Source organism: Heliangelus exortis, chromosome 3, assembly GCF_036169615.1.
Source record: "Heliangelus exortis chromosome 3, bHelExo1.hap1, whole genome shotgun sequence".
Taxonomy (NCBI): domain Eukaryota; kingdom Metazoa; phylum Chordata; class Aves; order Apodiformes; family Trochilidae; genus Heliangelus; species Heliangelus exortis.
The window spans coordinates 61,788,240-61,804,510 of NC_092424.1; the positions used below are offsets into that span (position 1 = coordinate 61,788,240).

Here is a 16,271-nt window from a genome sequence, read left to right on the forward strand (position 1 = left end):
TGCAGATGCCAGGTATATGTGTGGTTCTGTGATTTAGCACAGGCCTAATGTGTCCAAGTCTGGTGTCAGAGGAAAGCTATATTTACCAGAAATGGTGCTAGTATCTGGCATGCCTAATTGCTTGTAGGAAAAAGAGGAGGTTTCTGTGATATGAACTGCTGTAAGGTATATGCAGCCCACGTATCAGACTGACTGGATGCAGAAAGGGATCTTGGAGGACAGGGCCATGTGGATGCCCTGTTGAGCTGAGACTTAAAACTTTCCTAAGTGGGGAAATCTACCACTTTCCCTAGGAGACCATTCCAATGTCTGACTGTCCTCATAGTGAAAACTTTTCCTCCTGTGTTCAATTGGAATCTCCCCAGGAGCATCCTGTGCCCATCACCCCTTGTCCATGTGACTCCTTGTGGATAGGTAGTCATCTTTGTAGCCCCCCTTTAATCACTGGAACATAGTAATAAGTTCTCCCCTGAGCCTTCTCTTCTCAAGGCTTCCACCCAGCCTCCCAGTAGCACCTGGCTAACAAGTGGTGGAAGGAAAACCAAACCAAACCAATCCTAAACACCACTGGAAATGATGACATGGTACCTCTACCTCTGTCTAAATGTATAGCCAGATGATGCATAACTAAGGCAAACAGGAGCAGCCCTGCCTCAGGGACACAAACTGTACCAATTTACTTTTAGGCTGACTCCAGCCCGCCATCCTCTGGTTGCCTTTGATAGTCTGGGGATCTTGCATCCCTGTTACTTCAGGCCAGCTGACAATTATGCAGCTATCAAGATCAACTCAAGCAAAATAAGGTTTGACTGCACTGCTAGTGCAAACATAGCTAGAATGTGTAAAACATACTAGACAGTGTAAAAAAAAAAAAAAAAAAAAAAAAAAAAAAGTGAGAGGTTAGACCATTAGACCTATACAGGATTATGCTTCCAATGGTGGACAAATGGCAGGGCCTGGTCAGTCTTTAAGAGTAGATATTCAATATCTTTTATCATAGAATCATAGAATATGCCAAGTTAGAAGGGACCCACTAGGATTACCAAGTCTGACTCCTGTCCCTGTGCAGGGTATTTCCAGGAAACCCCCCAGGACACCCCCTTTTTCTATGAAAAACAAAAAATATATGTACATATTTATCATTTTACAATATTAAAAAAATACTAGAGTATAGGTCTAAAAAAATCGTTCCTAAATTAATTACTTCAGAGACATGATCACGGCCATTAGCAGTTATTTAATGCCATGACAATAACTAGTTTTAATAGCATGAAATCTCTGGTGATAATCAGAACTTTCTTTTTATTAGTTATCTCTTTCATAGTGTTTTTACATTCTTTATGTTATTATTTAATGTGGTCTCTTACAAAATAAGTCCAACCTGGTCAGCTTTCCTGTGTAAAACCCAATAGCCCCAGTGGGGTTATAGGATTCATTAGACTCCTCTGCCTCAACCCAGCTGAGAACCTCATTATCCCTGTTTTGAAATAATTCACCTGTGGAAGCCATACACTTAGTTCAGTGTATAACACCTATTCCACACAAATAAAATCTTTTAGAGAAATGCCTGCCACCACTCAATTGTCACTATTTCACCTGTAAAATGTGTGCAAGCTAGAAAAATATTAGAAGCAAAAAACAGTGATGACCAGAAAAGAATTGACGAAAATGCATATGAAAGCAGAGAACAATGCTACCTTAAAATAAAGTTACCTAAAAACATTCCAGTTCGGTTCATTCAGCAGCAATTCTCACATTGCATTATGACATTTTCTATTTTACGCAGAACCACTTGCTGTCTCCTCAGGTGAAAAAGGGAACTAGAAACAAGTATTAGATAAAACTCAACATCAATTTAGTCCTTCCCCCCCACAGGACTCATGGATGGGTGCACCTGATTGCTACAACTGTGTGCACCCACCTGCATTGGATCTGTAATTAATGGGACTATATAGGGCCTTAATTGCTTTGATGAATACAGGTCAAAGAGACAAAAAGCAAGCTGGTTAAGTTACAGGACTTGGTTTTATATATATATATGTGTGTGCAGTCTGAAACACTTAGATCCTATATCAATATTTTGATTTTTTCTAATCGTTCACTGTGGCTTAGAAAAGTTTCCAAGGAAGCACATTCCTTACTTTCTGATACTGCTTTATCACTCATTTCAGTGTCTGTATAACATTGTTCATGCAGATAGTGCCATTTTCTTGAGAACAGAAAGATCTGAGTGAGATGTCACATCAGGGTGACAGAGCACTGGAACAGGCTGACCAGGAGGTTGTGGAGTCTCCTTCTCTGGAGACACCCAAAGCCCACTGGGATGTGTTCCTATGTGGCCTGCTGTAGGTGACCCTGCTCCCGTAGGAGGGTTGGACTTGATGACCTTTCAAGGTCTCTTTCAATTCCCAACTTTCTGTGATTTCTGTGAAGAGGCTGTTTTTGCATAACAGAGATATATTTTAATATCAACAGCATTTTAGCATTCTTACCAAAGTTATACAACTGCTAGAGACATCTGGACCTAATACTGAAATGTTCCCTATTGCAATCTGTGTGCATGTGACTTTCGTGTGCCAAAATCTTTATTTTAAGCTCTATTTAAAAGAAAGAACAGTATGTCCGGGAGGTTATAATTTTTTTCAGTTGTTTTCCTTTAAATAGTAAAGATACCTGAGACAAATAAAAATTAATAATTCTGATACCAATGTTGAAATAATGGATTTCTTAGATAGTTAGTTACAACCCATAATGAATGGCTGTATTTGCCCTAATTAATGGCCCATTTTCAGGAGATACTTTAATTAACAGCTGACATTGAAGCATCTCTACAATGTGCTGTGCAATTATCACCTGGCCTATTTCTGTGTGATTCAAATGCTCTTGGAGGATAAGGCACAATGCCTTTTTTTCTTAAAGTTTTACAGAACAGAGTGGTGAGAGAGGAAACTCAGATCTTCAAAGGGATCTAGGGTAAGTTTTCCAGTGCAATTAGCCTGGCTTTGTGACTGGCTGCCCCCTTGAAAGAGGGGCACCCTAACATATACCTCTCACCTTTGCCCTCAGCCAGACTTTTATAATCCATTCTCTCTCCTCAAACTGGCAATGCCCTGAGTATTGCATGGAGAGACAAGAATAATAATGCAACCAAACCCATTCGATAGCTCAGTGCTGCTAAAATGTCTTCCTCCTGCAGCTTCCTCCATCTTCTTTCCCCTGTTTTGTGTCCCCAAGGCTCACCTTGTAGCAAGCCAGGCTGGCTCTGTTCCTCAGTCCTGGAATGAAAAGGAAAAAAACCCTACAATCTAGTTGCTGTTTTGTTTGTTTTGCTACAACAGCTTCCTGAGAGTTTGGTGAGCTCAGCCTGTTCACTGTGCTGTCACCCTTGGTACTTGTTCCCAGGAAGAAGGAGAAAGAAGTATGGGACCACTAACTCTCAGAGGAGGTGAGCTGGCATTTTAAGCTGTACTGTAAATTGGGCAGTCTTGTGAAATCAGATCTTGTGTAGGAGGGTAAACCACACATAGGCATATTTTTGTGCTGTATATATTCTCTGCCAGAAAATGAACGTCTAATCAAATGACAGTGCTGGTAAAGCAAAAAGTGGAACCAAATAGCAGGTGCCTGCTGGCTTTTTGGCTGGCCTGAACCCACTCCGCCAGTAGTGAGCCATAACCAGACATGAACAAGATGGGGTTTTTGATGGGGTTTTGAGCAACCTGGTCTAGTGGGAAATATCTGTGCTCATGCAAGGGGGCTGGAACTAGATAACATTCGCTTTACCCTACTTGTTCAAACTGCTCCGTATTGCATGCAATAACTTAAGTAGCTATTAATGTTTAAATACATCAGTATTTGCTGAGTCACTGAGAAAGTGAGTAAACATCAGGGTGTCATGATGCCAAACCTCTCTCTCTGGCCTGATGAATGTTTCATTATGCTACACCAGGTGAAACAGCTTTTGGCACGAAGGTCTGGGCACCTTTCTTTCCCTCATCTTCCCCACAACACAGCCCAGCATGCTGATCAGAGCACCTTCCCTAGAGAAATGAGATGGTTGGCTTGGTCAGAAGAGGATATTCAGTCTGGTTGGGTGATGCTTCCCATGCTGGACTACAAGAGGCAGTTGCTTCTTTGCCTTTTCCAGACATGTTTTGCTAGAGCCCAGGGTTCAGCTCTGTTTCTACCTGGGAAGAGCTGAGTCTTTCGTGGACATGTCCAGAGACTGGATCTTGTGTAGCAAATAACCCCAGTCTTGTGTGCTGGTGGCTCTGATTCATGAGACGGACGGGCTGATGCACTAGTGCCTGATAAGATTATAGTCCTGAGGTATGCATGGTGACTACCCTGTCCCCAGCCAGCCCTTGACTAACAAAATCAAAGCAAATTTAATTTGGCATGCAGAGCTGTGTTTAGAAAGCTACAGCAGCTCAGGGTTTTTTCAGATATCCACAGTGGGGACAGGAAAGACAGATAGTGGTAGTCTTGTTAGCTAGCCTGACATAAATTGTCCTTTCCCATGAATCACAGCTCTCAGGCAACAAAGGGAGCTGAGCAAGCTGTGAGAAGAAATTGAATATTATAAGTCTGTATCCAGAAATCTAAATTTTAGCAAGATTTCAGAAATTTAGAAACCGAATGCTGGTATCCTCATCCTTTTTCGTGGACCTGACCTTTGGAGTATGCATTAGGTCATCCTTCAGCCCGTTACACTTTCACAAAGAGTTGATGTTATTTGCCTCCTAAAAACTTACTGTCAAGTGACTCTTTATGAACTGATTGTGGGGTTATCTGTCAGTTAGTATCCAATAATTCCTGAGATCTAAGCCTGGAGCTGTCATCGGTTTGTTCCATGACTGAAAGGAATTTGTAAAAATAGCACCAGGAAGTTCTGTATCTATTGGAGTTCAATATTTCAGTCTGGCTGCCTTGGATCTGAGAGTGAAAAGCTGCTCTTTTAGCCAGTCAGCTTCTGGGTCAGCGATAGGTAATGGGAACATACTAAATAATTCAGGTGGTGACCTGACTCTCCTAGGGCAGTTACTGCTTTAGCAGTGCAAGGAGAAAGTGTTCTTGAAATCAGTGGAATTGTCTGCATGAATAAGAGTAAGATCCTTTGTGGAGATGTGCATTTTTTTTCCTTTTTCCATTTTTGTTACCTTCTTACTGTACATTCAAGCATGAGGACTACTATCACTATCCTGCTGGAAGCTGCAACCCCTAAGGGGTCTCTAGTGTCTGTGTTCAAAGAAGATCCCGTTAGTCTGTTCATTTTTCTCCAGTCCTCATTCTGCACTCAGAGTATATGCTATTCTAATCATCAGTGCAATAAAAGATGAAAGTGCAAGGCAAACTTTACAGAACTGAAGGTCTGGTTTGTGCTGCTTTCGGTAAGTGCTGCTAGGTGGCAATATGTTACCTAGAAAAACACGAGCTTCCAACCACCATCTCTCTCCTCTGCTCTCAAGGTGTCTGGGCATTGCTCCGCTCCACAAGGGACAAAGCCTTGGAACAAGACCTGGTTGAGAACTCCTTTACTTGGAAATTTCTAACTGGATGCTGAGGTTTTCCAGAAACAAAAGCAGGACTGAATCCTACTGGAAAAATCTCTCGTCTGTGAACCCAAGATGAAAAATAAGAGGCAAGCCTGCCTGCTGTGATATTTGTCTATGCAGAGAACTTTGCAATAAAGGAATGAATACTTATATTAAGATATTGGTGCCTGGGGCCAGAATATTTTATGTTCTCACAGGATTCTCTTAACAATACAAAATTATCTGTTCAGAGTGCAAAGATTTTGTTTTTCCAAATGTATGACTAATTGAAATTCTCTGCATGTTCGATCATAATATTTAATCAACCACATTAATTTCAGGACGTTTGTATTGACAGCTGGATAGAAAAGCAGCTTTAATAAAGGTGAAAAACTGTGTTTCCAGATACACCTTTCAGCCATCTTACAAATACTTAAAACTGAGTCATCTTATGCATGTGTGTTAACAAGGATGTAGTAATAAAAACTGGCTCTTCTTTGCATATTGCTTTGAATACCCAAAGAGATCTGCATTGAAACAAGTACTTGTTTCTTTTGATGTGGCTCTTGGCATGGCAGTGCATGTTCTTTCACGGGCCAGGGGAAGGACAGAGAGGGCAGGGCTGTTTGTGACACAGCCATTTTATGCCAACTGTAAGTTGACATTAATTGACAGAATGAAAATACCTCCCTTTTGACGCAGAGGTGGTTTGCAGCTGGCTTGGCATTTTGGTCCAGCCTGCCTGGGTGCAGGTGAGAAACACCTGGGGCTGGGAAGGCAGCGACCAGGAGCAAGTCTGCTGGAAAGGGCTCACACTTGTGCTGACAGGTGAGACAGACAGACAGATGTATAGACAAACCAGACAGATAGATGTGAACATATGGAGAACCCTGAGCCTCTACTTGTGCAGCCCCACAGAGCAGCACCAGGGAGGTCAGTGCTTCACTCCAGGTCAACTCTTGCTCAGTCTGGAGAAGAGGAGGCTGGGAGGAGACCTTAGAGCTCTGTTCATCTACCTCAAGGGAGGCTGGAGTGAGGAGGGGAACAGCCTCTGCTCCTTAGTGAACTGTGACAGGACCAGAGGAGATAGAGGGAAGATGTGCCAGGGGAGGTTTAGGCTGGATGTTAGGAAACATTTTTTCACTGATAGGGTTGTCAGGCATTGGAATGTCCTGCCCAGGGCAGTGGTGGGGTCACCATCCCTGGAGGCATTTAAAAGGCGTTTGGACCTGGTCCTTAGGGACATGGTTTAGCAGTTAGCTTATGGTGTTGGTCAAAGCTTGGACTGGATGGAGGTCTCTTCCAACCTAAACATTCTGTGATTCTGTGATTCCCTACGGGTGAGCAACCAGAGGTGTGGTGTTCTGGGACGCTGGAGAAAGTGCTTATGTGTTACTTAGCAACCCCGGAGCCTCCAAGTGTCTTCTGTGGCCAAATTTCTTAAATTTATGCAAGTGTTTTTGATGCCCGGAGATCACCCATGAGGGGGATGTGGCAGGGAGCAAAGGACACCACTTGCCCACTGCGGCTCAGGATGCCGCCCCCAGCCCACCCCCGGGCTCTCAGGTGCTAAATACGCGTTGCGGCCTCCACTCCCCATGGTGGGGGAGGCCCCAAGGCCTAACACAGCGGCCCAGCCCTCGGCCCCCACGGCTCGGCCGCGGTTCCCGGTGGGGCCGCTTTTCCCGCAACACCGCCCGCCCCTGCCAGCCCGGCGCCGGGAAAGGCCGGGGCGGTGCCAGGTCAGTGCTGGGCCGTGGGACCATACCGGGGCTTACGGAGCCCATAGCGGGGCCTACGGTGCTGGGGGGCTGCCCTTGGCGGCTCGGCGAGACCGCGGGAGGGCGAAGAAGGCTCCGCGGCGGGGCAGGGACTGCTGAAGCGGCTCGGGGTCTCTGTAGGGCTCCGGGGCTTGCGGTGGTGAGAACAGGGAGAGAGAGAGAGAGCGGGGCCCGGCGGCGGCAGCTGCTTATGGGAGAGGCGGGAGGCGCCGTGCGGTCCGGTCCCCGCCGGGTGCCTGTGGCAAAGGCGAGGCGGCCTCGCCGGGGTTGGAGCGTAGCCGTGGTGTGCCTGCCTGAAAATGTTGTGCTCTTGCTTGTCTTCAACACAGAAACCCGGGGTCTTACTTTGGGAACAGCCAGTTGCAGCTCCTCTTTGTCCCCTTTTGGCACGGAGCCCTCCATTGTCTGTTCATTTACAATACATAAATAAAAGGCTGTGCCAGGAGTGCTTGCATGGGTCAGACGAAGTGCTACAGGGCACTTGTCGGGGTTTTGGCATTGCACAAGGTCAGCAGCAAGAAACCTCTGCTGGAGAAAGAGTTTCCCCCCGCTCTGTCTCTCACTTGTCCTTCCTCCCAGGGTAATACCATGCCATTGCTTCCCAAAATTTAGTGTGTAGAGCTAAGGACGTAGGTGACATCCTGTGTCCAGTTGTGCTTCAGCTAGTTCCCAGTGCCACAAGAGAGATACACCTGAGATACTCCTCGCTCTCACTTTCTGCTCTTAAACTCAAGATCTTGTACCCATCATGTGACCAAAATCAAATGTTTTTAGGTAGTGTCATGTATATTTACAGAAATACTTCTAATTTTGCAGTAGACTTCTAATCTTTTGCATTTCTAGTTTTGCATCCTTGAAGGCCATTACTTTACACTGGATCTAGGTAGATTTTTGTATGATGTTTTTACTAGGTCTTCCAAACCATTAAAAATCATTCCAGTTATTAAAAGAGAAAATAATTTGTTAGGAACAGAGAGGTAATTCACGTCTAAACCTTAGCCTGCAGGGGCTGCTAAAAAATACAAAACTAAGCAAAGGAAAAGTAATTTGGAGAACACATAGCTTGTTATCTCCAGAATTGAGCTGCTCAGAAACAATGGAAAAGCAAGGTAAAAACAGGTAAGAGGTGCAAAAGATAAGTCCCCTTAAAACTGGAGCCACTGACAAGAGGATTTTTACTTACAATGTTAAAAGGGTTTTTTTCCACAATATATTTTTATTTCACAGGCGTGGTTTAAGTTATTTCACTTGGTTAAATTTGGACACTTGTTCTTGGAACACATCCTGTTCTCTCGGCTTCTGGACTGGTAAACAATGTTTCTAGTGCTGACATCTAGAAAGTAGGAGGCTCCAAATTTTATTCTCAACAGTAATATAGAGGCTAATAGTAATATAGTGGTTAAAAACCTATCCTTTATAATGCCAGCTACTTTTAAAGCCTGTTTTTAGAGGAGTCATAAAGCTCTTTTAAGTGTCTTTTAAGTAAGACACTGAACTGGAGAGACTATTGAGCCCACCTAATTTGCCTACCAGAGATGATGCACTAAATATCTGAATGGGGTTCAGTAAGTTTGAGACCCACAGCATCTTGAGAAAGGCAGACCTTGAGATGGCTTTTGTTGAACTTGGTAGGAGTTCCTGCTTTGTGTAGAGATACCATAGGGGAGGTGCATTTCCCTTCTTGGGAAGAAAGGATTTCCCAAACTTAATTTAGTTTATTTATATGTTATGTTTTGCCAGTAGGTTTTCTGCTGCTAATCCCTTAGCATGATTAAGATCTGCTCATTGCTTTCTTCCATCTGAAGGAAAGCCAGCTGGAGAGGCGACTGCCCTCATCTTACCTCAGCTGCTAATTATTGGAGTGGGAAGAACCTGTTAGGCAAGGTGTTTAAGTTAATCTAACCCACTCATCACTGACGGGGAGGGATGTCTCAGTGGATGAGGTAGGTGGAGTACTCTGTGAGTTCAGTACTCTGTACTTAAGGTGAGGGGTGGTGACAAACAGCTGGAAGCAGTGGCCTGTTCAGCCAGTGCTGGGGAGAAACCTCCAGGTGAGACCTCCCTCCTACACTTTTTCTGTGCCTGAGGGTAGGGTTCAGTGACTCCTCTTCACTGTGAGACCCAAGCTTTTGTATTGGTTTGCATGCAGGCCGGCTCCCTTTGATCTTGCTGTTTCTGAATTCCTTCTCTCTGTCCAACACTGGAACTTATTTTCTTGCTCTTCCCCACACACCCACACAGTCACCCACCACCCGCTGTGCTAGGTTACAGTCACTTTGTCTTAATGACTTTAATTCCTTTTCAGTCTACTATTTTTTGTACAGATAGACTATTTTCATGCAGTGGTTTTCTCTTTCACCCTGCTTTTTCGTCTGCTTTCACATTGTGTGGTCAGTTATGCCAGTCCTCAGTATTGGGTCACCACTTGCTTTCCATTTGTTAGTCACTGCGGGAACCTGGTGATGCATCCAGCAGTCACGATCACTGCTCTCTAGTACAGAGTAATGCCTTCTGCAGTCACTGGTCAGACACACACAGGGAAGGACTGTGAGTCATCATCATCTTCAGTTTGCATTTTCTATCCCTTTCTCCATTTCCCGTCTTCACATTTCTGTGCTTGTTACAGCAGCGGCAGAAGCTCCTCGAGTTATGTTTCCCTGTGTTTTTTGACCCTTCTGTTTCCTTTGATGCCTTTGACAGTGTCACAAAAGTGCCCTCCTTGTTCAAAAACAGAAATTCAGCTGTTATTTTTTTGCAGGTGACTTGCAAGTCTGTTTGCACTTTACACCTGTCAAATGTTTCCTTGTGTGGGGGCCAGGAAGTATTTCCCTGATGTATTGAAACCACATCCCTGCATCTTCTCCCCATTTTCTTTTCCCTGGCTTGTGTCAATAATTTAGGCACTATCTTTGAGCTGGGGTTTTCCCTGCTCATACATTTGAACTTGTTGATTGTTTCTGTGTAGCTGCTCTGTAGTGCAGCATTTCTTGTTTGTGCATTGAACTTGAATGCTTGTTTGGGGTCTCAACATCCTGTTCTCTGGTTTGTCCTTAGTTCTACACATATAGGAAGTCACAAACTACATCCTTTACCTGTTCTCTGGCTTAATTTCTTTAGGCTGCTGCCAATTGTGACTGGCAAGATTGCTTGAGATTACTGTTTAATACGGTGTGTTTTAAGAGGAAAACGTGGTGTTGCAACAGAGAAGTGGTGAATGAAAGCAAATATGCTTGTTCAAGAGTTGGAGGTTATTAGCTTCCCAAGGAGTCTGCTTGGTTAGAGAATATTTGTGCTGGCGTTTTTTATTATTATTATTAACACTGTGGGAGCTGAATTTTAACTAGGCAATTTCCAGAAGCTCCCAGAAGACCTCTGATATATATTTATGCAGAAAAATACATTATGTTGTGTATGAGTGTCTGCATAAAGATACATTTATTGCACTTGAATAATGTGTATTGTTCCTTTGATACTGAAGTGTTGGCATTCCCCAAGTGTTCCTGTTAAGCCACAGTCTGCTAGCCCAGAGACAATGGTGTTATAAAATCATTAGAGTGCCAAATGGGATTTAAACTATTGGTTTATATAAGAGGTACAATAACTGAAATGAACAACTATTGATATCCACATTATTGGCTTATCTCTTAGTTGTCACGGATGATATGTAAAGCTCTAGCTCTTTTAAAAACATTTGAAAGATCCTGATTGCCCACAGTGTTTGCTATTTCTGTATGGTCAGGTTTTGTTTTGGGTTTATTTTGACTATAAGAACTGTATGTGCTCCAGGTATTAATGGATATAACATGTCTGACTTTTTACAATTTGACTAAGGTTTCATTTCTGTAAGTATACCTAAATAGATACAATTATGTTAAACTGAAAATCTGAGCATTTTGGTGTAATAAATATCTCTTGACTTGTCTTACAACAATGTGTCAGTTACTGCAGCATGTCTCTCCTTGCACTGCTTTCATTTACAGTACAGAAAATCAATTTCAGTCATGTCTTGGATTGTGAGTGCTCCATACTAATTGAAATTTTGAATCTTGTTTGTCAGAGATCAGCAGAAATCCTTTTATTTTGAGAGAGCTTAGATATCGTGCTTTTCCTGAGTGGTTAGATTTCTCAGACTGAGCTGTAAAAACAATCTTGTTTTTATTTAAAAATGAACTGGGTACTGGCTGGTACTCTAAGAGATGGTTTTTAAAAAAAATCATTCAGTGCTAATACCTTGCATGACTCATGATTAATGAGTCATGATCAGCAGGCAGTGATGTCCAATTTGTTTTCTAACCCTGCACTTGCTGATGCTCTTTATTACCATAGTAATAATATTAAAGAGCTGAGAATGCACATAACCACGCAGTTGAAAATCACAGATTTTTTTTTTTTTTTTTTTTTTTTTTTTTTTTTTTTTTTTTTTTTTTTTTGAATAAAATTTCCATATCTTAAGCCTGGTTTGCTCTGTAAATTTTTTAACATGTGAAATCCAGGTAGTGTAAAAGTGACATGTTAATAGAACAGACTTTTATTATTTTATTTTTATTTATTTATTTTCATTTTCCCCTTTGCTTTCAAGCCAATCATTGTGGCTTCCTAGAGAATTAAACTGGGGAGGCTTTGTATTCATTAAAAATTGGGAGGTAATTGCTCAAGCTACACTTTGCAATGAGAGCCTGCACTATCCATGCTTTTTAATATTTGTTCTCTGCTGAGCGAAAGCTTGTAGATGGATGGAAAGTTTTATTGCATGAATGTATGTTGGGGAGTGACTACTGAAGTATTAGAGAAAATGGAACACTGTTTCTCTTCAGAGAGTCTGAATATAAAAAGAATCATTTATCTGGGAAATGAGCTTTAGAAACCTGTTCTTACTGTTAATGAAGTTTTACCAAGAGAAGCCATTTTGAAGGTATGAAATATTAGCTAATATTAGAAAGTGTTTAGATGGAGAGCATTGGGGTGCAGAAGCAGCAGCTGAGTGATATTATTTATAAAGTAATGGACCTGGTATTCAATCAGATTTTTAATTTGATTGAATTTTAATTAGTTTTACTAGTTTACACTTCAGTGTAGAAAAGATGGTTGTGACAGATTAAAACCTTGAATTTAGTAAGGAACTCAGAAGACTCTTCGGTGTCTCACCAGATGGGAAAAAATTTACCAGTTCCAGTGTATATGACTTCATAATACATAGATTCATATAGGCTGTGATAGTTTCTTTGTGTTGAACTTGTGAGATAGTGCTGTATTGTTGTGGCAGGACAGGTATAAATGTACATGTATAAGTGGCTCTCTTTGAGAGTTTTAGGATGGACTGTGATATATATGTTAATGGCATTAGGTGGCAGGGAATGTATCTCAACATAGGAATGGTCCTTAGTTCTCAAGTTTTGTGTTCAAGTATTTCTCTCAGGAATGCCTCGCTTTAATAGTTGCTTACAGAAAAGCAGCTCTGGGTCCTGAAAACTAAGGGTTTAGGTAGGATTTCTCCTCCAACATAAGTGTGGGGTTTGTGTATTTTTTTTAAGTGGGAGGGTTTGGAAGATTAGTACAGAGTGAGTTTGTCTAATGGAACATATAAACATCTTGCTGCAGTTCTCGAGTCTCTGTCATGTTCAGTGCACAAATAGTTTTGGGTAATTTTTACAAGAAAATATTTTTAAAGATGCTGATTTCTAGTTTAACTGCTAAAACAACTTCACAAAGCTCTCCCTGTTAGCTTTGTAGGAGTAGGTGCCAACTAAAAATGCAGCCTTTGATGATTTCTATAGGCTTTTATGATTGCATCACCTTTACGGTTGATCCTGCTGTCCCATCTCCCTCTCTGTCAGAGAGTATAGAGTGAAATGGATTTCAAAGGAAATTTCCTGATTTCTCCTCTTTCCCCCTGTTTATTTCCAGAAGTGGCCATGTCTCTGTGGAAGAGTTTGCTTCAGACTACAACTCAGAGTATACAACAACAGAGAAGAGCTTTACTGTATAATGGTGCCCATGGCTACGAGGAAGACTTGGTAAAGAAGAAACTTGCGCAGTTTGCTGGTGGATCCATCGACCTTTCCAAAGATGTCCATGGCATTGGAATACTTACTTTGAACAATCCAAAGTTAATGAATGCCTTTACAGGTATCAGGTTCCTTTACAGGTACAGGGGTTCCTGTTTTGTTGTTTTTGTACTTCAGTTACCTGTTTTTGCATTTTGGCGAAATAAAATGAAAAGCTGTGCCTTACATTCCTTATTTAAAAGAAAAAATGTTTAACTTTTATTCAGATATGCAGCAAATGTCCAAATGTCCACTCTTCTGTATAGTAGCTTTACTACAGATGTCATAAGAATAAAAAAAAAAATTCTCAATGGCACAGGCAGAATCTCTGGCAGAATCTGCTTCTTCCCTTTTTGTTTTCTTCTAGTCAGTGCAACTCTGTTACTGAACTCTTGTATCTCGTTTCATTTTGGCTCTACTGCTTTGGAAACATAGAATACTTATATGGGGGTAGGAAGATATTATCTTCCTTTTGTAAGTGGTGTAGAAAGGGTGAGTTCCTTACCCTAAGCCCTCCTTGGACCTTAAAAATCTATGATTTGGTCTTTTCCAGTCACACAAAATGGCTTACTTTATAAATTTAATTTCCCTTATGTTTTGTAGGTCGATGCCTGTTTAAAGATCAGATGAGCTGGTTATTCTCAGCTGTTGTAGATCAGAAATCTATTTAATATGCTTTTACAGTAGACAACACTTAGTTATCAAAACCAAGTGGGTTTTTTTTTATTTTTAGTCCTTTCTTAATCTCCAAGATAGGTTGCAGTCTCTCCTTCACTGTCTAGAATATTCCCATTTATGCTCTTCTCTTCGGACATAAGTGGCACAAGTTCAGGGTCTGCATCTGCCAGAGCTTGAGCTGTGCATAAGCCCTTAGGGTAAGAATGCCTTTATCTCTTAGTATTTTGAAATGGATACATTTGTGTCATCACATTAATTTCATTTTTGCTGTTCTGTTTTCCTGCCCAGTTCTCACTGTTCCTTTGCTGTCAGCAAATATGTTTGCAACCCACTAGCAAAGCTTAGAGCTTTTTACATGGAGAATGTCAATCTACTCCTTTCACCAATGATTGTTAGCAGAAAGGAAGAGAATTTAACAGAACAAGGGAATTAATGATGGTGCACTAAGGTGTTTCTGCAGTTACTCTTGTTTTCCAACTTTAGAAGTTGTAGCTAAAAGGTGTTAGCATGGAGATAGTCCTCCTAAATGCCTCTCCATCATAATTATATTATTGTTTCCTCTTTTTCAGCACATGGATGTTTCTTTTTGACTCAAAATAGAGCTTTACAAGGTACAGTTTGTAGACCGCCTGTTAGTAGCTTACTTGTTTTGGAAGTTGAAGGAGGCAGGAGAAGGGAGAAGTACTAGCAGAAGGATAAAGCACAGATGAGGCCCAGTCAGCCGTGGAAATCAGAAGAAATACAAGTCAAATTGCTTAAAACTTTCATAAAAACCTACAGCTGTTTCCCATTTTCTGGGTGCTTGACAGAAGGTCCTCAGAACTGAAGTGTCCAGCAGCCACAGCTGCTATTTAGGCCACCGGTAGCTGTACTATGACTATACAAAATGCTGAAATCCCATCACATCTCACAAACTGAGAACCCCCCATTAGCAGTTATTTTCTCTTTTGCTCAGTCAGTGGCCTGTAAAAAACCCTCTTATCCCCTTTTAGGACTGCTTTGAAAATAAATTATTAGTGTATGTGAATTAGATGCTCTGTTAGCAAAGATGAGCTACAAAAATCTGTAAGGAAATTAATAGTTCTGTCTTTGTTGCAGACCCTGACTAACAGAGAAAATGAACCATAGGGTCAGGCAGTTCTGTTTTATGGTAGTGTGTGGGGTCCTGAAGAAAGCAGTACTCTGTTTTGCTAAGTAATATCCATAGAAATATGTTCTGGAAAAAATCTTACTATGGCAGTTCAATAGATTTCTGCTTCTTTATACTGTGCACTTTTGCCAGAGACTTGTGGTTACAGGAAGGAGAGTAGAAGCAAAATCCCCTTGTCCACTGCAGTGGATGGTATGGCATACTAATTTATACTGCATTTCGTTTTGTGTTACTGTCTGTAAATGAGGAACTAGCAGGCACCTGATCCTTTTCCTTTTGTTGTGTATCAACTAATAACCTCGGGAGAAATCTGGAGAGGGATGGCATGCACGACCCTGAACTTGCCCCAGGAAGAGCTGGTTGAATTAATCAGCCAGAGCCTGTAGAGATCCCACCTCAAATAAATTCTGTTGATTCCGCGTCTCAGAGCTTCCGGGTAGTGGCAGATGTGAATTTATATATACTTAAAAGCTTCCTTTAGAAAGCTGCAAAACATCATTAAGCTGTTGAGAGAAATCCTATTTGCCAGGCATTTACTTTATACAGCAGTTTTTTATCTTGAAGGAATTCTGTTTATTGTAAGCTTGAGCAACTCACGAAACCAAACTCAGAACAAAATTGTTGGCAAATTGCTAGTAAGAAATGTGGAGCCACCTGTTTGAAATGGTGTCTTTGGAAACAAATACTAATAATGTCAGTTTAAGCCTTGTGGAACCAATTTCAGCAACCCAACCTCTGGCTGAAGTTGATCTTAATTTAAAAGAGAAGAAAGCCAGCCTGCAGGAACTAAATAATAATGGTGATAATTCTGTTTTCTGTGATTGACTTTAAAGCATTTATTCTCAGATTATAATTAAGATGCAAACAGATTATCATTCCAAGGAGATTTTTTTTCTGTGAAAAGCATGAATTTACTGGTATCAAATGCTGAATGACCAAGACTAGGAGAATGAGGATGTGCTTTCATATTGTGTTCTCATCATTATATCGAATGTTGTGGATCATGTCTGTTGTTAAAATAATAGCTTGATTAACTGCTACAAAGAGCTCAGGATCAACAAGATAAAATTCAATGAGAGCAAAT

The 16,271-nt window shown here is 41.5% G+C and overlaps 1 protein-coding gene across 2 annotated transcripts in view; it reads left to right on the plus strand.

The window, feature by feature from the left end:
* Positions 1-7,075: 7,075 nt before the first annotated feature.
* ECHDC1 (ethylmalonyl-CoA decarboxylase 1) overlaps positions 7,076-16,271 on the plus strand; it is a 34,111-nt gene continuing 24,915 nt past the window's right edge. Inside the window, exons 1-2 of one of the 2 annotated variants that reach the window (XM_071740999.1) lie at positions 7,076-7,276; positions 13,220-13,441. In XM_071740999.1, the coding sequence (XP_071597100.1) occupies positions 13,228-13,441 (214 nt within the window). In that variant the 5' untranslated portion in view covers positions 7,076-7,276; positions 13,220-13,227. Of the gene's footprint in view, positions 7,455-13,219; positions 13,442-16,271 lie in introns of both variants that reach the window. The other variant, XM_071740998.1, reaches the window with a different exon arrangement.